General features: G+C 53.5%; 5 protein-coding genes across 5 annotated transcripts; 2 read left to right on the top strand and 3 right to left on the bottom strand.

The window, feature by feature from the left end:
• Nucleotides 1-1,570: 1,570 nt before the first annotated feature.
• PV07_01377 (uncharacterized protein) lies at nucleotides 1,571-2,011 on the top strand (the record flags this gene model as incomplete). Its single annotated transcript, XM_016387891.1, has 1 exon — nucleotides 1,571-2,011. The coding sequence occupies one exon, from the start codon at nucleotides 1,571-1,573 to the stop codon at nucleotides 2,009-2,011; it is 441 nt and encodes a 146-aa protein (XP_016254819.1).
• Nucleotides 2,012-3,510: 1,499 nt separating this feature from the next.
• On the top strand, nucleotides 3,511-5,183 carry PV07_01376 (uncharacterized protein). The gene has a single exon (XM_016387890.1). The coding sequence runs from the start codon at nucleotides 3,532-3,534 to the stop codon at nucleotides 4,993-4,995; it is 1,464 nt and encodes a 487-aa protein (XP_016254818.1). The 5' UTR covers nucleotides 3,511-3,531; the 3' UTR covers nucleotides 4,996-5,183.
• A 2,704-nt stretch (nucleotides 5,184-7,887) lies between these two features.
• On the bottom strand, nucleotides 7,888-9,393 carry PV07_01375 (uncharacterized protein; the record flags this gene model as incomplete). Its single annotated transcript, XM_016387889.1, has 2 exons — nucleotides 7,888-8,826; nucleotides 8,912-9,393. 2 exons carry the CDS (start codon nucleotides 9,391-9,393, stop codon nucleotides 7,929-7,931), a joined length of 1,380 nt encoding a protein of 459 aa, XP_016254817.1. The 3' UTR covers nucleotides 7,888-7,928.
• A 715-nt stretch (nucleotides 9,394-10,108) lies between these two features.
• On the bottom strand, nucleotides 10,109-12,976 carry PV07_01374 (uncharacterized protein). The gene is made up of 3 exons (XM_016387888.1): nucleotides 12,693-12,976; nucleotides 11,786-12,631; nucleotides 10,109-11,737 (listed from the first exon to the last, which is right to left on the bottom strand). Exons 1-3 carry the CDS (start codon nucleotides 12,919-12,921, stop codon nucleotides 10,419-10,421), a joined length of 2,394 nt encoding a protein of 797 aa, XP_016254816.1. The 5' UTR covers nucleotides 12,922-12,976; the 3' UTR covers nucleotides 10,109-10,418.
• A 771-nt stretch (nucleotides 12,977-13,747) lies between these two features.
• PV07_01373 (uncharacterized protein) lies at nucleotides 13,748-14,754 on the bottom strand (the record flags this gene model as incomplete). Its single annotated transcript, XM_016387887.1, has 2 exons — nucleotides 13,748-14,378; nucleotides 14,437-14,754. 2 exons carry the CDS (start codon nucleotides 14,752-14,754, stop codon nucleotides 13,749-13,751), a joined length of 948 nt encoding a protein of 315 aa, XP_016254815.1. The 3' UTR covers nucleotide 13,748.
• Nucleotides 14,755-19,651: the final 4,897 nt, after the last annotated feature.

The raw sequence follows: 19,651 nt of genomic DNA, 5'->3' as shown, positions 1-19,651 counted from the left end.
CCATACCATTTCCCTTATCTCCCAACTCGTGTATCTTGGACGCGTCAGTTCGATCGATACGTCCAGTTCGATAATCTAAACCTGTCTTCCAACCTTAGTGATCGGCTTCCCCGCCCTGGCCATCAATCTCCTGATCGAAGCTCTCCTCCAGCGACAATATCTCGGGAAGACGGACGAGGCAGGAAACGGTGCCGCGGTGGCCTGCATTTTCCTCTTCATTATCCTGTTCCAGTTCATCGATGCGCCCTCGTTCGTCTGGTGCTCCGAGATCTTCCCCACCACGATTCGCGCAAAGGGCATCGGCTTGAGCATGTTTGCCTATTTCGTCGGCTTCATCACCTTTTCCACGCCCGGGCCGCTGGCGTTTCGGAACATGTAAGTTCTAAAAGAACCCCCCCCCCCCCAAAAAAAGGCTCCGATACACACATCCACCCGTCAACTGAGTTGGCGTGGTACGGGACCATTTTGACATCCAGCTAGCTGACCCGGTCTTTGTCCGTGTGCAGAACCTGGCGAATGTACCTGATCTTCATGGCCCTTTGCATCGTCTGCGAGGTCGTCGTCTACCTCTTTGTCCCCGAAACGCGCGGGAGGCCCGTCGAGGAAATGGGTGCGCTGTTCGGCGAGGAGGTCGTGTTGCACATGACGCTGGACGGCCGGGGGCTCGTGGAGAAGACCGAGGGCGTGGCACTGGAACAGATCGAGGTGGTTGAAACCAAAGGGCGCCAGATGGTCTAGGTAGAGGCCAGAGGTGGGCGGCGAGGCTGCTCGAGCTACAAATTCTTTGGGCTCCAGTTTGCCTTGGACAGCTACTCTGCCCACAACGATAGGCCACACATATCGAGGGGGAAGAGTACCGATCCCATGCCATGGCTTAGTATGAAGCATAACGGCACATATAGGCTCGATAATCGCTGTCTGTCAGATGTATTTGTACGGTCAGGGGAAAAGTACCAACTGCCAGCACCGGCAAAGGATCGTTGTCTATTTGGGAAAGCAGCCAAGATTCGCTCACCAAGCACAGCTGCTCATGGCTTCGTGGCGCCGAAGACATCAGGCCAGGGAGAGTATGCTAACAGTTCTTCTTCTACAACACCATCGGCAGAGTCCTCAGTCACTTGCTATACGCCGGCCATCTCTGGCGAGATCACTCGTGTCTTGCTAGTTAGCATCTTCAATACCTCCATGCTATCTTTCTTGAATATGGCGTGGATATTCTCGTCGTTTTGTGGGCCCATTCTCCTCGGACGCGTGCGTGTCTTTGAACACGGTGTACCCACGGATGTGGCAATTGAAACTCACAACATCGCTGACACTGAGTGGACCCGACCAGAGGAATAGAGGCGCGTACCGGGGCGACAGCACTCGGTGCCAGACATTTGGTTTCTACTTTCGGTTAGCACCAAAGTCTTTACACAAACGATACAAATATACATATAAACCATCGCTGACTCTCTGATGGACGCTGTTCTCTTCCTCTCTCGCGCAGTGAAGTACCTTCCTGGGATGCTCGCTGGTTTTTTTTCTCTATCGTGTAGTCAAAGTCCCTTGGGTGCCCGTCTCGATCAACATGGCTCACTTCGACGATGCTCACAACACTCTACATTTTGACTCTCTTCGCGACGTCCTCCCCTCCGCGCCCTCGTCACCAAGCTTCCAGCCCACCGCGGCCTCCGATCAAGCCATGCTGATGCAGACGCTAGACGATAAGATCGAGGAGGGCACCGACAACATTACCCTGTCCCGCGCGGAAGCGGTCCGCTTACGCCGCATTTTGGCGACGACGACAGCCCAGGTGCACGACTCTGTGGTCTCGGAGCTCGCCGCAGCCAAGCAGGAACTGGCGGAGATGAAAGTCTTTGCGCGGTTAGGAGATTATGCTGGGTGCCTAGCAAATGCCTTGTTAAAAACTGAAACAGGCAGACAATGGAAGCGTGGACAATCTCAAGTCGTTGATGTTGTGGCGGCCGTGGAGAAGATGGAACCGGATTCGAAAGACAAGGGATTGTAGGACAATGCATTGTTCAAGATGATGGAAGAAGCTCGCCGCATCAATCCCCAGATTGACCAAGACATCGCGTGGTTTGCTCTCCAGAAGTACACCAGTCGCAACCTTGCTTTCCACGCCGGCCTGGACACCTTCAAGGCCAACATGGATACGATCGGGATGGCGCTGAAGGTCTCCCAAGACATTAAGGATTTGAAGACAATCCTTCCCAAAGACCAGCAGCGAGACAGCGACAAATGGACCGCCGTCATGGAATTCTACAAAGACAAATTCTTGGTGGACGTGGAGGACAAGAGGAGGCGTGATGCGGCGGGATCAGACTCGAAAGGCAAGCGTCAAACGGTGCACGATCCTGTTCCGCTAGACTTTAAAACGGCCCCCAAGGACCTGTGGCCAGAGGCCTTTGCTGCAGGAGATTTTCGACGGCCGGAAGAACCACTTGTCAAAGGTCTTGCTCGCGGACGTCGGCTCGAGGCCCGTTCGGATCCCCAAGACGGTGAACCTCTCAAAAGAAAGGCCGAGTTTCAGGATGACAACGACGAACATAAGGCAAAGCGTCAGCGGCAGGGCGTGGTCGGTTCCGCAGGAAAGAAACCTGTTGACAATGACCCGCTCACGCATGACGAAATCCACACGGTATATGCGAGCTTGACAGAGTTAGCCTCGTCGGCGCCAGGGAAAGCCAGGCTCGCCCTTAACGAGTTTGAGAAGAGGTTGAACGACTATATAAGAAAGGGAGAGGGGAATGGAGAAAGGCAGGGAGAGGAAGATGGGGGAGGAGAAGGGAAAGGAAAGGGAAAGGAAAAGGGAAAGGGGAAGGGAAAGGGGAAGGGAAAGGGGAAGGGAAAGGGGAAGGGAAAGGGGAAGGGAAAGGGGAAGGGAAAGGGAAAGGGCAAGAAGAATGCCAGAAAGGCGGCCGAGGCGGCCAACAGTCGGACTGAGAGAGATGGAGAAGCTGTTGAATGAGTACTTATACTGCAGAATGAGCTCCTCGGTCTCGGGGAAATGTAAATTTTCGATGCGTGCCTCACCACCAAAGTCTCCCTGCTCACTAGCATTGCCTGGCCTGTTGTAATCTTTGCCTTTTTAGTGAGAGATCCGTCTCCTTGTCCCGGACATCCTGGACGTTGGACTGTCGTGAGCGTAGACTGATGGCTTAACAATTCGGCGCTTCCATCGCGGTGCCACGCGCCCCAAGAAAATCGTTGGTCATGGTTCCACCATAGGCTGAAGCAGCTGTGCTTTGTGACCGTTACCAGAGGAGTCGCCATGGTCAAAAAGGTTTTGCACATTCGCTTTCAGCTAAGGAATACTAATGAATGCCATTGTATGGCGGACTGATACGTTGTCAGACTCTGATGTTATCAAGTGTACCAACACAATAGTAGGACCGACCCCACCCGACGAGAAGCAGGAGCATCACGTGACTTTTGACAGGTCCTCTCCTTTCCCTGCTCCACCATGAGGACCTCACCTCTTCTCCCTCCAGTATTTATGCTGCAAGACAACGCTCTTTAATAAACATGGCCAACAGCCTTTGGAAGGTCATTTACAACGATCCTACGATTAATAGTGTCCCCTATTTTTCCCACTACTGGTTACCAGCTCATGCGATGGCGTCCGACTCACAATCTGCTTCGACTCCACCACTCAGGCCGTGGGAAAGCATCATGCCCTGGGAGATCCGGATCCAAATTTTCACCGAGTGCATCAAGAAGGGCTCTGTCAGCCTCTTGTATGTCAACAAACAGCACTATACTCAGTTCTACCCTCTACTTCACGAAAAATTTGTCCTCTCCTTCAGCATCGATCCATCCGCAACTTGGCCTGTGGTGGATGTACTCGGGCATGGCTTCCACCAAGTGTACGCAGCCTCTCCACATCCCGACTACTCCAGCATTGTCGAAAAGATGCCGGTGGATCAGTTTCGGAAGATCGAGATCCTCATCGACGCCCCCGACCCTGACAATCCAGGACAACTTGTTCAGGCTTGGAAGCAGACCACGGGGCTGATGGCTGCTTTACTGCCCAGGTGGAAGACCACAGAGGAACCTACAACGGAGGCGGACATTGAAATTCCGAAAGGGCGCAAGACCTTCAAGCTCCCGCCAATGATTGTCCAATTCTTGGGGGAAGAGGGAAAGAGATGGACATCCATCCACCCTTCTTCTCTGGGGCAACGGATCTGGAACCACAGTGTTCCTAGCTACGAGGACTGGGACCCCGAAACACAAACGGCGCCGATAGACTTGGATGGGATTCATTCTGATGTCGAAATCATCATGACAGCCTTCCTCCGCGTTCGGGGCGCTGCCTCACTTACTTTTCAATTCCCAGGTGAAGACCAAGACTGCCCGGAAGAGGTCGCTGACTTGATGGAAGAAGTCGACCGACTGAGCAGGAAACGGACACCATTCGGCTTGTACCGCGATCGCGACTTCTACTTTGACGACTTGACGATTGGCGCCGAAGAGGATAAATTCCACCTCTGGCTAGATTATCTTCTCGATGACATGGATGGCCCCTGTGCCGCAAACCTTCGTCTCGCGAGATTCGTCGAGTGGTGTTCTGAATATGACTATCTGATGGGACAGAGATGGTGGGCCAATTATGATTTGCCCGACAGTCTCATGTGTCGCATGTCCGACCATTATAGCGACCGATTCGTAGCCTGGATCCTACTTCGGCGAGAACGCTATTGCGACAAAGGGCCCAGATCCAAAAACGGGCTGTGGCCTAGGGATGTTTCCAGCTCTCTAAGAGCCAGGAGTCTGCTCTCGCACAATCGCGACTCGATCACTTGCTCCCAGTGGTCTTTTCCCGTGGTGGGTGTTCCGGATCGCCCTTGCAATGCATGCAAACGCATAGATATCCAGAAAGACTGCGAGATGGAGGGACGGTACGAGGAAGAACAAGAACTTTTACTGGGATATATGGAGGCAAACCCGTCCTGGTTCTGGGACGACGACGACAACCTATACATCTGATAATCAGGCAAATACTTGTCTCGTGATGTTGGGACCGGAGGGCATGCATGCATGCACTTGGTGTTGGATCCGGAGATCGGACCAGGAAAGATTGAGTCACAAAAGTTACCAGGTATTCTTAGAAGTCGGTTCGAGGCTTCTGTGGTGCTCCTAATCAGTACTTAGTGCTTCTAGTAGTACGTTTGAAGACAAAATACTAGTACTTACCACATAATATGTATTGTATCAAGCCTGACTACATAGTAGCCCTGGCGATACTGAATCGTATCAACTAGAACAAAGAGGACATAGGGTTGCCCAGCAATGGCGAGACACCCATGCAGAGGCAGAGGGAACGTTCCCGTGACTGTTGTCAACACCAGGCACACCATCAAGACGATGATGCCGCATCCACAAGAACCTCCTAGGCGTCTACGATGCTACATCGACAGTGGCGGACGCCGATCCCGGGTCGGTCTACACCAAACCCAACCCAACGTGGGGAAACAACTTAGAGCTCTTGAGGATCTATCCATCGAGCGGTCACAACTTGAACTTCTGTCTACGTAGAATGGATGCCAAAGCGAACCAACCAAACTCGAGTCGTTGATCTAGATAGCCTTTACAGATTGAGATCGGATTCTTGCCGGGTATCCTCAACTGGTTTGAATCATCAAGGGATAACTTAGAAAGTAGGCGGTTCAGCCAGGACCAACGTGAACCAAATTCAATCAAAAAGCGAGTTTGTTAGTGGCGACGGGGATTCAAATGCACGGGTAGTAAATAATTCTACTATTGCGTTTTACGGTCCAGGCCTGCACTTATGGCGACTTCAAGCAGGAGACACATGGTACGGGAGTAAGCAACTTGTGGGTAATCAGCATATTACCACGGGAGAGACGTTAATGGAAGCCGTGAAACACCTCACGATTTTCGCCGAAAGCGGAAAGTCGACAGACCGCGACGGATCCACTAGTCTAGTTTCGGCTTTACAAGCTTCCTCTGAACTTCTGAAGACCTGGACAGTACTTCGAGACCGGGTTTGGACCGATCCCACATTGATTCAATCTGGTTCCACCTGCCCATCACCGCCTGACCGGGCTGGAACTGAGCTGGATATCCGGGCTGAGACTGGGCCATGACCGAATCTGGTGCACAATTTCCTGATCGGGCAGGCCCGTGCTAGGCTGCAGTCGGTCTAGTTTGACCCAGTCTGATCCGTTTCTGATGGTTTTCAGGGGATTTATTCGTCAGGAGCGGGCGGCTTCGGCGATTTCATCGCAGTAAAGGTATGGTAGATGGACATGATTTGTACCAATGCGTGTAGGCGTTAGGAGTTCTCTTAGAGGAAGGACCATACATGGGCAATATTTGGAGTGCCGAATCGCCGTTATACTTTCGAAAACGCCGCCCTGAGATATTCCCGCTTTCTAGTGCCTCGGCACATATGACCGCAACGTTGCGTTCTCAGTGACAGTGCAGCGACTAGATCCCAAAGTCTGCCTCGCCGCAATGACTTAAACCTCACGATTTCTGGAGCAGCAGCAGCAGCTACAGGAGTATGAAAGACGGTTCGGAATCTCAAAGGCAGATTGCACACAATGGCTTCCTCCCTTAGGAAATTCGCCAGCACCTCGTGGAGACTCGGATTATTCGGTGCGTCCTTTCCATCTTGTCTTCAGTCTGCACTCGAGTCTTCTCTTTCCGACCTCAGGGGCCTCCTTATCTGTGCCTTCAGCTTCAATTCTGAGCTGATCATGAAGAGCAGATAACAAGGTGGTGTTCTGCACCGGCGGATCCGGGACCATCTGCTCAGGCCAAGTGCGAGCTCTCGTCGCACTGGGCGCCAACGCCTGCATCGTCGGGCGGAATCACGACAAAGCCAAAAAGGTCGCGGCAGACATTGCGCTCGTGCGGCCTGGAAGCACCGTGCTGGGTCTGGGAGGGGTGGATGTGAGGAACCATGAAAGCGTGAAGGGGGCGGTCGAGACTTGCGTGCAACGCCTCGGGGGCATTGATTTTGTCATGTAAGTTTCAATTGCCTGTTTTATTTAGCAGTGTCAGGAGCTGGCTGGGTCTGACTACGCCGCAGAGCCGGGGCAGCAGGCAATTTCATCTCGACCATTGACGATCTGTCGGCGAACGCGTTCAAAGCTGTGGTCGACATCGACCTGGTGGGCTCTTTTATAACGGCTAAGTTGACGCTGCCGCACCTCGCCGCTTCCGCCGAACGGGCCAGAGCGAGCAATGATCCAGGTGAGTGTCAGGAAAGCAAGAACAAAAACAGCGGAAGGACCTCGAGTTTCTGCAGAACCTTGCCACTAACTACTCTCCTTGGGAATGTCCAGACTCCCCGAGCCTGACGGGCGGGCGGATCATCTTCGTCAGCTCGACAAACTACCAGTGCGCTCGAATCGCCCAGGCGCACGTCTGCGCGGCCAAGGCCGGCGTCAACGCCCTCTCGGATTGCATCTCGCTCGAATACGGGCCCCGGGGAGTCACCTCCAACGTGATCGCGCCAGGCCTGATCGACGAGACCGAGGGCGCCAAGCGCCTGACCGATCCAGCCCTGAGAGACGAACTCGTGCGGAGTGTCCCCGTGCAGCGGCTGGGGCTTATCAAGGACATCTCGGACGCCACCATATTCTTGTTCGCCGACACGGGAAGCTTCGTCAACGGCGCCACTATCGACGTTGACGGCGGAGCCTGGCGCATCAGGGCCGCAGGGGCGGGGGCGGGCTATCCAAATCTGCCCTCTCGAAATGCGCAGCAGGCGACGTCTAATGTGAGCTCGAAAATATAGGAGCCAGATGCATACAGTCCTTGTGCTGTATACATATGTATAAACTTCACGGGCTGCAAGAGAACGAGACATCTCAAAAAGGGCCGTTCAAGTTCGTTATTTTAATGGATTCGCTTTATTTTTCCTAGATTGCATACCAAGAATTTTCTGCCTACAGTCTGACATTCTCGAGCTTGCTGAAGGTCTCCCCCAGCGCATAGTCACACCCGGCTTTCTTGCTCCGGACCTGCTTCGCCTGCGCTGGCGTTACCCATTTGGCCTCGACGGCAGGGTTGTAGCCCAGGCCGCTGAGCCGGGCAATTTCCTCGGCAGGGACGGCGCGGTCAGTGTTGACTTTGCCATCGGCTCGGGTGTACACGGTGACTACACAGGCGCCTCCGAGGCCCAGGTTGTGTTGCAGGGCGTACTTGGTGTTCTTGACCAGGCGGCCGTTGTTGGCCCATCCGCGCAGTTGCCAGGTCAATTCGGCGCACTGTGCCAGACCCGTGGCGCCCAGAGGGTGTCCCTTGGAGATCAGGCCTCCGGACGGGTTGATGATCGGGCCCTTGCCACCGTACGTGATGTCTCCGTTCCGCACCATCAGGTGGGCCTTGCCCTCGTCGCAGAAGCCCAGGCCTTCCAGGGTGATCAGCTCGTTGGTGGAGAAGCAGTCGTGCAGCTCGCAAACTGTGACGTCCTTGGGTCCAATGCCGGCGTCGGCATACGCTGCCTTGGCTGCGCGTCCTGCGGTGCTGAAGCCGACCAGCTCCATGGCGCTGCCAGAGTAGAGATTTGGGGTGTCGGTTTTGAGGGCCTGTCCGGCGATGAGGATTGCGTGTGATTTGAGCTCTGGTCGGCTGTCGAGGAATCTCTGCGACACGACCACGGCGGCGGCGGCTCCGTCTGAGGTTGGCGAGCACTGCAGCTTGGTTATCGGGTAATGGATCATGGGTGAGTCCATGATTTGCTTGAGCGTGTAGACGTCTCGGAACTGTGCGTAGGGGTTGCGCGACGAGTGTTCGTGCGAGATCCGGGCGATCTCTCCAAAGTCTTCAGCAGAGGCGCCGTACCTGAGAAAGGGTGACAAGTCAGTATATGTATCATACACATAGACTACTAGTAGGCTCGCCAGGGCGTAGTATCACGGTCACTCACTTCTCCATGTACTCTCTGCCGGCGTTGCCGAACATCTGCGGGTTCTTCGGCGCCTTGGTATCTCCTCTGGTCTGGCTCATCAACTTCAGGCTGAGGGTTTGGGGTGTGGGAAGGTCGGAAGTGCCGCCTCCAAGAGCACCGGGCTTCATCTGCTCGAATCCGATGACCAGGACACAGTCGTACAGGCCGCCCTTGACAAAGTTCCGCGCCATATGGAGCCCGGTCGAGCCCGTGGCACAGGCGTTGTTTGTGTTGTAGATGGGGATATCCGACATGCCAAATTGATAGAAGCACAGTTGTCCACTGCACGAGGGCAGCGTGCAGAAGCACCCGACGCCGGCCTCGACGTCGTCGTACGTCACATGGGCGTCTAGCATGGCCTTGACGCCGGCTTCGAAGGCGAGCTCAGTGAAGGCGCGCTGTCGCCGAGGCTTGAGGAAGGCGCTCATGCCAACCCCCAGAACGTAAGCGTTGCCGGCCATGGTGTACAGATTCTATAGCTTGCAGTGGTAAGGAGCAGCAGTGTGGACGTCGGGATGAATGGTGGTCGAATTTGACAAAGATGACGGACAGTAGGACGCTGTAGCAGACTTTCCCTGTATTATAACTCTAATCAGATATCAACCCTCCACCAAACACGAGGACCGAGGTCTGCTCACTCGCTTACTCTCGAACCCCGCACGCCGGTCTATCCTGACTCTGACACACGTTATTGGAAGAATCGACCAGCGAAGCATTGGCTGGTCTGCCTCGAAACTCGGCGCAGATACCTCGGCCCGAGAACCCGATACCAGTGAGCGGACTCACCACGAGTGGATGAGTAAATCACATATATGACCAGCTGGCGCCGGGCATCAATGATGGATGAAGGTGAGAATGTGAGAGAAAGCAGCTTCTCAGTTTAGGAAGCCTTCAACACTTCTTTGGGTCAGTGAAGGTATGGTACATATATAGTCGTTGTAGAGGGCAGAACCTGCCACGGAAGGAAGGACACCAATTCATATCCGCTTGGGCAGCGTTTTGCAAGGCTGCGAGTATCTGCTCCGTAATCCAGGATCATAGGGCACCATATGCCCTCCGAACAAGCACCTGTGGCCGTTGCCGATGGAATACATGGCGATACCATACTACCAAGCACCAGCGGCTGATCTTGCTTTCACAGACTTTTCTTCCCTGTACAGCAGATCTGATATGCGCTAATCCCGGTAGCGGTTACTTAGCGATGTAGAAGTTGTGTATACATCCGAACCTGGTTGCTGGCCTTAGAATATCGATCCATCCAACGGGGGACTGGAGACTAGCATACTTGAGCCCACGCCGTTTGGGAAGCGCCTTGACGGAGACGACAGCCTTGAGAATCGCAAAATAATTGCCAAACGGTATTAGGTCTAGCGAGCACTATAAGGTGTTGCCGGATCCTCCTGGTGCCGCCCGCAGGCGAATTTTTGACCAGGAATCCGCCAACTGATCTTGTGTCCGTTTATAGAGTTGTCAAGCCGTCGTCTAGTCAACCCAGTTCGGCGGCGAACGCCACAACAGGTCGCTGCCGCGCCTCCTGCTGCCCCTCGAGATGTGAGCCAGTGGCGGATCCCCGAGGAGCTAGGAAGCTCATTTCCCTCTCTGCCGGGCTTCCTGGCTGGCTTCGCAGCATTCGCCGTACCCATGCAACGAACCCTTTGCCGCTGTTCTGGACTCTGCCGGTATTGCGAAAGAGGTTTGTCATGGTTTTGATCGTTTGGCTGGTGAGCTTGTCTATTTCACCCGCAGGCGTGACAGCGACCACGAGGTGTGTCTCGTCCACGTCGCCGGAGTTGTAGTCCACAGTGCTGTGGATGTCGAACCCAATGTGCTTTCTATCCTCGTCGTCCGTGTAGTGACCAAACAAGAATCTGTCCCCTGACATAAGGATGCGAGCCTCCATGATGTCCTTTGACGGGGTGCGCCTCTTGTCCGCAAAGTCAAGATAACGCCGTTGCAGAAAGTAGGACTTGTGGCACATTGCCATTAAATCCGCCATACTGTAGAATTGGCGCGGGAGAAGCCTCTTCTGAATGGGGAATGCGAATGGCAATGCGACGCTCCATGCACTTAGAAACACCATGATACCGATATAGGCTGACAGAGAAAAGTTGAACAGGACCATTTGGTCGTCATCCTCGAGCTGGAGGAGGCCACCAATGAAGATCGGGAACAACGGTGAGAGGGTGTTCAAGATTGAGAAGGCCGCGACTTTGTAATGGCCCTTCTCGATCGCCGTGATAGGTACCTGGAAAGGGGACGTGGTGATGTACGCGAGGAGGACGGTATCCGCTGCATCCCCCGGTTTGCCAAACATGTTGATAAACGGTTGCATGAATCGCATGTTGACGTCCACCCACTCAATAATTGTGGCTGTGAACACGCCGGCCACATAGACTGGCGCTGAGCGGAACAATAACGCATACACAATAAGCTTTGATTCTGGGTCTGTCGGGTCGATAGGTGGCAGGTTGAATGTGTGATTCCCAGCAGTAACCGACATGTCTGATGGGATGCTCCAGTCCTTCTTCAGGCGAAACCCATTGAAAACTATGCCATTGATAAGTCCGTAGACGGCAACGGCGAGTCCTGCCCAGGCCAGGGCTACAGACAAAACGACCCAGCCCTTTCCGCAACCAGGGCTATGGCGGTAGGGATAGTGTTCGCATTCTGGCCACGTTCCTTGGTTGCAAGGTAAACGCTCGTCGTCACTCCTGTACTTATTACAATCGTCTACCGGGGTTGGGCCCTTTTTATTTCCGATCAATCGGTCGTACCAGCTAGGTTCAAATGATGTTGATGTACGATCTGCTAGTCGGTGAGCACCTATCCACAAATTCAGATTCGTGCAAATACCTGCTGCGGTCCAAGTCGTGCCAATGCCGTATACCAAATGACTTCTATTGGGCGATCCAGGAATGGGCTTTTCCCAGTAACCCAGTCGAAACAGATGGTTTGTCGACAAGACTTGCTTTGCTTTGCGGTTGTGGAGCAACTCAAGCGCTGAGAAGTACTCCGCAACGTTACAGTGTGCAAACAGGGCACAGTAGTCGGCAATGGTAACAGGGTCCCATCTGAGGCCAGTCGACTTTCCGCGGTTGAGGTGAGCAACCCAAAGCACGTAAGCAGCCATTATGACATGTCCGATGATGAGGAAGAAAGCCGGCCACACTCGGAGTGTCAGAGTCCAACCTGCTGTGGCTTCCTGGCCGGTGTGTTCGAGCGTGGCGGGACCGCTGGCTAGCAGTGCAACCTTCAAACTGACGATGAACCCAACCATTAGTTGACAAAATAGGGAGATGATCGAAGTCATGCCTCGAGTAATGGTGATATCCTGCCATGGAAAGAACGCCCCACTGACACCTTTGCTGGGCGGCTTTCCGGAGCTCTCTTCCTCGCCTTGGTCCGCCATCTCCACGAAAGGTTTCATCCGAATATATTCACGAACAAGTTGACGGAACAGAATGACGTTGAGGGTGCCCAACGCCGAGGGAAAGTACCGCGATATCATGCGAACATTTTCGCTCGACAAGTGGTATTGGCCATTGGTTCCAGCTGCGAGCCAGAGTGCCACAATCGCGCCGGCTGTGCCGAGATACAAGATTGTCAAAAATATCGTTGAATACCATTTCAAAATCGGCGGCCAGAAGTCCAAGGGTGCCAATTTTCTTCTACTGACGTCTGAGACGGCAGTCAAAGTGACTGTCCCCATCCGAAAATTAGCGAGGATCCTCAAAGGCGAGCGGGGAAGTGCATAGTCCACCTGAAGGATGCAGTGGCGGACTGGCCTGGTCCTCGACCAGATCATTATTTCCAGACAGAAAGACAATTGGTGGGTCGGCCGGTGGATTGGCACTGTTGTTCAAAAGGTTCAAGTGCGATTGGCTGCCGATATTGGAATAAGGGGAGGCCTCGCGCGAATATGTCGAGGGATAAGAGGCGGGATCAGGACGCAGCTCCGGTCTGGACGAGCGTTGCCAGGAACCATCCATTTTGTTCACAGTGGCCGTTCAACGGACGTCGTTTTACAGTCTTCGCAGAGTCATGGAAAAAGGCTGGGAGCGTGAAGGACTGGGCCGAGGAGCGAACGTAGGTGTTTTAAGGCTGTGGAAGGACTGTCTCTAGGGAGGGGAAGCTCACACCCTAGGCCCGTCCCTAGTGGATAGCAAAGGGTTCCTCGACAAGGATGGTTCCTGCACAAGGGAGGCTATCTGACAAACCGCATGGTGAAACTCGCCCAATCGAACAGGGTCTAGATGCAAGCCACATGCATGCTAAATCTCAGCCTGATAAAAAATACTATTCTTGTGGCAAATCGCAACAAGGGCAAGGAGAGCTCTTTGCAACGACCCCGGACGAGCTGGATGCCTGCGGGCTCGTCTATCCACCCATGTGGCCTGCCTTTGTGGTGAAAATGGCGATCTGAGTGTCTGCTTTGAGGTGTCGGGAACTTTTGAAATCAGGCTGAAGATACGTCATCGTGCAGTGCGGCTGAAGATAGGTTATGCGCCGCTGGTATTGCTGGTGGTGTACGCTTCGCAGACGGTCGGGGGGTGGAAAGCCTTCATTATTTGCCGAAGAACATCCGCAAGGCCACCCGCAGGCTACGCGACCTCGATCTTGGGTTGACATCAAGGCTGTTTAGTCAATATATGGAGTGCTTCATTTTGGACAGTTGCGACCTGATCGAACGAACAGCGCCTCTACTCGTCGAGAAGGCTATGCGAAGTGCAGGAAACCGCAAGGAGATCGGCCAAAGGGTTTAGAAAGCCACCATTTGTGCAACGTGGCTAAGGGCTGGATTGTTTCCTTTCCCCCACTACTTGTAGCTGGCAGCGTATCTGGACAGCATATGCTCTTCAACCGTGAATGCCTTGCCCTCGGAACCATCCAGGGGCTTGATGATACAGTCTGCATTGCCGTCCAGGAAGAAAGGTATCGAATATCGGTCAGTGCCGGAAGTGTTGATGACTCGATGTATGTTGCTTTTGTATGCGCCACTCGTCCAGGCTTCGAGCATGTCTCCGACATTCACCACATATGCATGTTGTTGAGGTGGCACATCGATCCAGTCCCCGGTAAACTGGTTCAGAACCTGCAGACCGGAATGCCCATCTTGGAGTAAGAGGGTGATGGCTCCAAAGTCTGTATGTGCACCGGCGCCGACCAATGCTGAATCATCGGAATTGGGGTGCGGAGGGTAATGCAGCAGCCGGATTGCGGCAATTGGATCCCGACAGAAGCCTTCAAACACGGTTGTATCGAAATTGTCCAAACCCCGAGCCAAGATTCTCATGAGCAGGAATGACAGGTCAGACACGGCTCGATGGTATTCAAGCAAGGGCTGTTTGAATTCTGATTCCGGGATTTGATCTGGCCAGATGTTTGCTTCCTGAAAGGGTCTGAATGGCGGCTTGTTGCCGGGGATCTCGCGACCAACATAGTATCCCTCATAAAGTGTTAGCTTGCGACTTGCTTTCTGCGAGGTCAACTAAGGACCACCGTACTTCTTTCAGGTCGGGCTTCTTGCCATCCTCCAGCGTCTGGGCTCCGATGATCTCGAACCCTCGCCCAGGTTTCCCACTGAGCTTATGCTTCTCGTCGTCTGGCAGATCAAACAACGCCTTCGCTGCAGAAAACACCCGACTTTGAAGCGATTCTGAGACACCGTGTCCAGTAATCTGGAAGAAGCCACTTGTTGTGCAAGCAGTGCGAATTTGTGTCACGATGGTCTCGGCCTCGGAAGAATCTGGGTCATTGAGGTAGGCTGTCAGGTCAACGGTTGGGATTGTGAAAGTAGCCTGTCCATTTCCGTTGAGAGCCATAGCATTTGCTGCCAGGCAAGCCTGATAGCGCGTCTCAGAGATCAAAAGCTGGAATAGATGTGGGATCCCTCTGATGCACCAGGCACTTGAGGATGCTGAATCTGGGACACTCGGGAGGCTCCGTTATCTGTCTTCCACTAGTCCGCAACAGGAAAAGTCCACCCTGTGAGTAGGCATCTTTATTGGCTGCTGTTATCGCACAGCTTAGTTGTCGGCTTGCGCCTAACCTGCCCTTTCTGGTAGATTTGGTGTTCCCTGCTAATTGCAACTGTCAGACAAACAGTATGACATTACGATACCGTTTGCCCCCGGGACCGAGCTGCGAAGATGCCATAAAAAGAAACATAAAGACTCCTCAGACCTTTCCGCTCAACAATTACTTCATTTATCCGAAGCTTGCTGTGTCATCTTCTACCACATTTGCAACGATTAGTCTGTAGCCTTTCGGTTAGTTGGCAGGGCATACATTTACTCTAGGAATGGAACTCGGGGTACCCATCCCGCCGCAGATCATAGCCATCACTTCCATTTCATACCGCCCCATCTCTCAAAGCCGGAGGTGTCCAAGTGGAACATATCCAGGATTCTTCCCACAGTCTGGTCCACGATATCATCAATCGTCTCGGGTTTTGTATAGAAAGCGGGAACTGGTGGAAATATAACCGCCCCACTGCGGCTCAGACTTGTCATGTTCTCCAGATGAATGGTGCTCAAGGGCGTTTCGCGGACAACAAGCACGAGGCGTCGTCGTTCCTTCAGGACGACATCTGCGGCCCGAGAAATAAGATCATCTGCGTACCCGATTCGAACCGCCGCCAAAGTCTTCATGCTGCACGGAACGATCACCATGCCGTCTGTCGCGAAGGAACCGCTTGAGATCGGGGCCGACACGTCTTTGATGGCGTAATTGTGCGTTGCCAGTGCTCGTATGTCTGAGGGAGTATATTGGTTTGTTTCGTACTTGAGGGTTGCTTCAGCCCACTTGCTCATGATCAAGTGTGTTTCGACATCCAGCTTGCGAAGGGCTTCGAGGACCCGGGCTCCTATGACTGAGCCCGTGGCACCTGTCATGCCCACAATGATTCTGCGCTTTCTGGTCTGCAGACCTTGGGTTTGTTTGTCGTGCAAAAGTGTTGGACCGGACGAAAGGCCGCGTGCCTGTTCAGATATCGGCGGTAAAAGACATGAACCATGATTATTGAGAACCAATCTAGGAAAGAAGCGTCGTGTCTTTGCGCAAAACGGCCCTGTTGTTCTTGTAACCGTAGTGTTGAGAATCATTTTATGTTTCGCCGAAAGAGCTTTAAGGAGAATAGAACTTACAGAGTAGGTTCCATTGGGACATCAAAGGAGATATGTCCAGAAATTTGGAAACAGCATTTTAACCCATGACATAGACATTGTGTACCCACCACCTCTCGGGGCTCGCTCCATTCCTTTTTGCTTAGATTGCCGCATAGCCGTTGAGACCGAATCGATTTTCATCTTCTCAGGTCGATGATCTGCGCGTTGGCGAACAGTTGTTGGACTAAGGATCAGTAAACAGTCCGAAATGCGAGAAGAGCTGACAGCCACTCTTATGGGGCCAGCCGCATGATTTCTGCCCATGCCTTACACACACGTCTCAGGGGCTCGGTGAGCGGATGATCCACATGCAGCTATGAGAAACCTATTGACCTTAGAACTTCATAAAAGCTATGGCCCGAATCCCTGGTGACGCGTGCTTTAAGCCTGCCCTGGGCGACTGCTCTTCCTCTTCTGTGCTCTGTCTTCTCCCCTCTCTTACACTGTCCTCCTCACACAATGCCTGCAATCCTCACAGCGCAGCAGCCTCGAATGAGACTGGCCACCTCAGTGAGATTTGAGAGGCTCTACGGTTTGGGAGGCCTGCGAAGATATAGCTCCTCCAACACGGCACCACACTTGAACTTTCGAAGTTTTGTCAAGGCACTCCGTGAAGACGGTGACCTTGCAGATGTGTATGAGGAGGTGGACCCTAATCTCGAGCTATCGGCAATTACTCGTCGCGCCCTGGAGACTTGCGACAAAGCGCCGCTTTTCCATAATGTGAAGGGTGCTCGTGATGGACTTTTCAGGGTATTGGGTGCTCCTGCTTCGCTCCGGAAGGAGAAAACGGAACAGTTTGCCCGACTGGCGAGACACGTTGGTCTGGAACCGACGGCGACCATGTCAGAGATCTTCGACAAGATTCTCGGCGCCAACAAGCTGAAGCCAATTCCACCCTTCCGTGTTGCCGACGGCCCCTGTAAAGAGAACAAGCTGTTCGGCGACGACATTGACCTCAACAAGATGCCTGTGCCGCAAATGCACAGGTTTGACGGCGGCAAGTATCTGCAGACGTACGGGATGCACGTTCTGCAGACACCAGACCAGAAATGGACAAACTGGTCCATCTCCCGAGCTATGGTTCATGACAAAACGCGTCTCAGCGGCCTTGTCATGCCGCCTCAGCACATCGGACGCATCTTTGCTCAGTGGCAGAAGAAGGGCGAGGATGTCCCCTGGGCAATGGCGTTTGGAGTCCCCCCTGCGGCGATCTTAGCGTCTGGCATCGGGGTCCCTGAGGGGGTATCTGAAGCTGATTTTGTCGGCGCAATGAGTGGTGTCCCTGTGGAAGTGGTGAAATGCGAGACAAACGACCTATACGTCCCTGCCAACTCGGAGATTGTGATGGAGGGAACCATGTCTGTTAAGGAGAGGGGCCCAGAGGGACCTTTTGGCGAAATCCACGGTTACACCTTCATCGAACCTCCCAAACAAATGCCTTTGTTCACGGTCAAGGCCGTGACATACAGGAACGATGCAATCCTTCCTATATGTGTACCAGGCAGACCTGTTGGTGAGACGGTAAGAGCCCATTCTTCTCCATCTAAATCACAGAAGTATCAAAGCTCACGAACACTTTGTAGCATACACTCGCGGGAGCATTCTGCGGCGCTGTGATCCGCCAACGACTACAAGAGGCGGGCCTCCCCGTCAAAGAGGTTTTCACGCCTTGTGAAACCCAGACACTTTGGGCGGTGGTGCAGATTGATGGCGAACGACTTCGCACCATGAAGACCAATCCGAAAGAGCTGTGCAATCGTATCGGGGATACCGTTTTCTCCGACAAAACCGGCATGTTTGAGCACCACATTTTGGTCGTGTCAGACGACATCGACATCTACAACTTCAAGGACGTCATGTGGGCGTATGCCACCAGATGTAGGCCAGGGGTGGACGATTTCTACTTCCACAACACCCTCGGATTCCCCTTGGTGCCCTACCAGTCTCAAGGCCAGGGTCCTCCGGACGTCGCCACGAAGATTGTGTCCAACTGTCTCTTGCCGGTCGAATATACTACGGGGCCAAATTGGGAGGTGGGTGATTTTGACCGTGGGTTTCCCGAGGAGATCAAACGGAAGGTGCTTGCCAATTGGTCCAAATTGGGGTTCTAAGGGGCCGTGGTATTAGTTTTGAATACAACATCCTTTGAGCTTTGGCCAAACAAAGGATACTGAGGCGTTAAGCCGGAGAGCTCCGCTCTGAATGATAGTGAGAGAAATGGGAGACTGCGGATCGACTCCGGGGTTAATAGTGGAGACGAAGGCTTTTTGTGCCTGCCATATAAGGCAATCGGTACCCTGGTTTTGCACACTCGTACAACTGCTTTCGGACAAGGTTCTCCTAAACTACAAAGAGGCTACGCAGGGGCCAGTGGAAGGTCGAGCCCCTTGTCAAGTGTAATACAATTGTCGACTATTCATGGAAGGATTACATGGATGGCGTTGGGCTCGCAGACGGAGGCAGTTCCATTAGAAGGGCTCTGGACTAGGGTAGAAGGTTCATCCAGCAAGGGACTGTGACATGAATATCAGCAAGCGATACAGACCCAAGGGGTATATAAGAAGTACACATGGAGGCGTCAACGATTCGGAGTTCATCATACAGAAGCAACTCTGATACTAGCCTTCTGAATTCTGGTCTCGGGGTCTCCTCGCACAGCAACCATGATCTCCAGCATCCCAGCGCCTCTCGCCGGCCGTGTGGCAATCGTCACCGGAGCGTCTAGGGGGATCGGCGCAGCCATAGCCATCGACTTTGCGCGAAGGGGCTGTTCTCACATCGCCATCACTTACCTGGGCAACATTGACGCGGCGAAAAAGGTGCTCTCGTCCATCGCAGAGATTTCCTCCGACGTCAAGACGGCACTCATCAAAGCGGACGTCACCTCGGAAACCTTTGGACAGGATGTCATCAAACAAGCCCTCGGCTCTCTTGCGGTGGACCGCATCGACATTGTTGTGTCCAACGCAGCCTTGTCCGACATGCACACTTTGCAGAACATGGAGACACATACCAAGGAGGCTTTCGATCGATTCATGACCGCAAACGTGTGGAGTCCATTTCAGCTATCGCTCGCGGCGATTCCACATATGCCACGGGGAGGAAGGATCATCACCATCTCCAGCGTCGCCAGCAGGCGACCGAATGTGAGTTTACCTTGGTGTCTTCACCTGCAACTGCCCTGGTTAGGATCGACTGAGTACAGAGTCAAGTCTGCCACTCCCCAGCTCTGAATGTTTTGTTTTGGAACTAACCTGTGTGTTGGGATTCCTAAACTCTAGGCCGACCCCTTGGTAATTTTGGGCGCGACAAAGGCAGCATCGGATGCAATCACGCGAGCCCTTGCGGCGAAGTATCCCCGTGGCACGGGGATCACCATAAACAGCGTCGCCGTGGGCCCCACAAACACTGACGCCCTGCGGATGGGCATGGCAGGACTGCCCAAAGAATGGACGGAAGCGTTGTATGCAAGGGCAACTGCGGAAAGACGCATCGCTGAAGTAGATGATGTGGCGGGTGTCGTGAGCTGGTTGGCAGGACCGGACAGCAA

The sequence above is a fragment of the Cladophialophora immunda genome, assembly GCF_000835495.1.
Source record: "Cladophialophora immunda strain CBS 83496 unplaced genomic scaffold supercont1.1, whole genome shotgun sequence".
Lineage (NCBI taxonomy): Eukaryota > Fungi > Ascomycota > Eurotiomycetes > Chaetothyriales > Herpotrichiellaceae > Cladophialophora > Cladophialophora immunda.
This window is presented reverse-complemented; position numbering and strand designations above follow the sequence as displayed.

What these genes read in the sequence shown, in the direction of transcription:
- PV07_01376 (XM_016387890.1), top strand. Translation starts at nt 3,532, where the DNA reads ATGGCCAACAGCCTTTGGAAGGTCATTTACAACGATCCTACGATTAAT.
- PV07_01374 (XM_016387888.1), bottom strand. Translation starts at nt 12,921, where the DNA reads ATGGATGGTTCCTGGCAACGCTCGTCCAGACCGGAGCTGCGTCCTGAT. An exon ending in TCCGCCACTGCATCCTTCAG is followed by an intron (nt 12,632 to 12,692) that starts GTGGACTATGCA and finishes GGATGGGGACAG; the next exon opens with TCACTTTGACTGCCGTCTCA. An exon ending in CACGACTTGGACCGCAGCAG is followed by an intron (nt 11,738 to 11,785) that starts GTATTTGCACGA and finishes ACCGACTAGCAG; the next exon opens with ATCGTACATCAACATCATTT.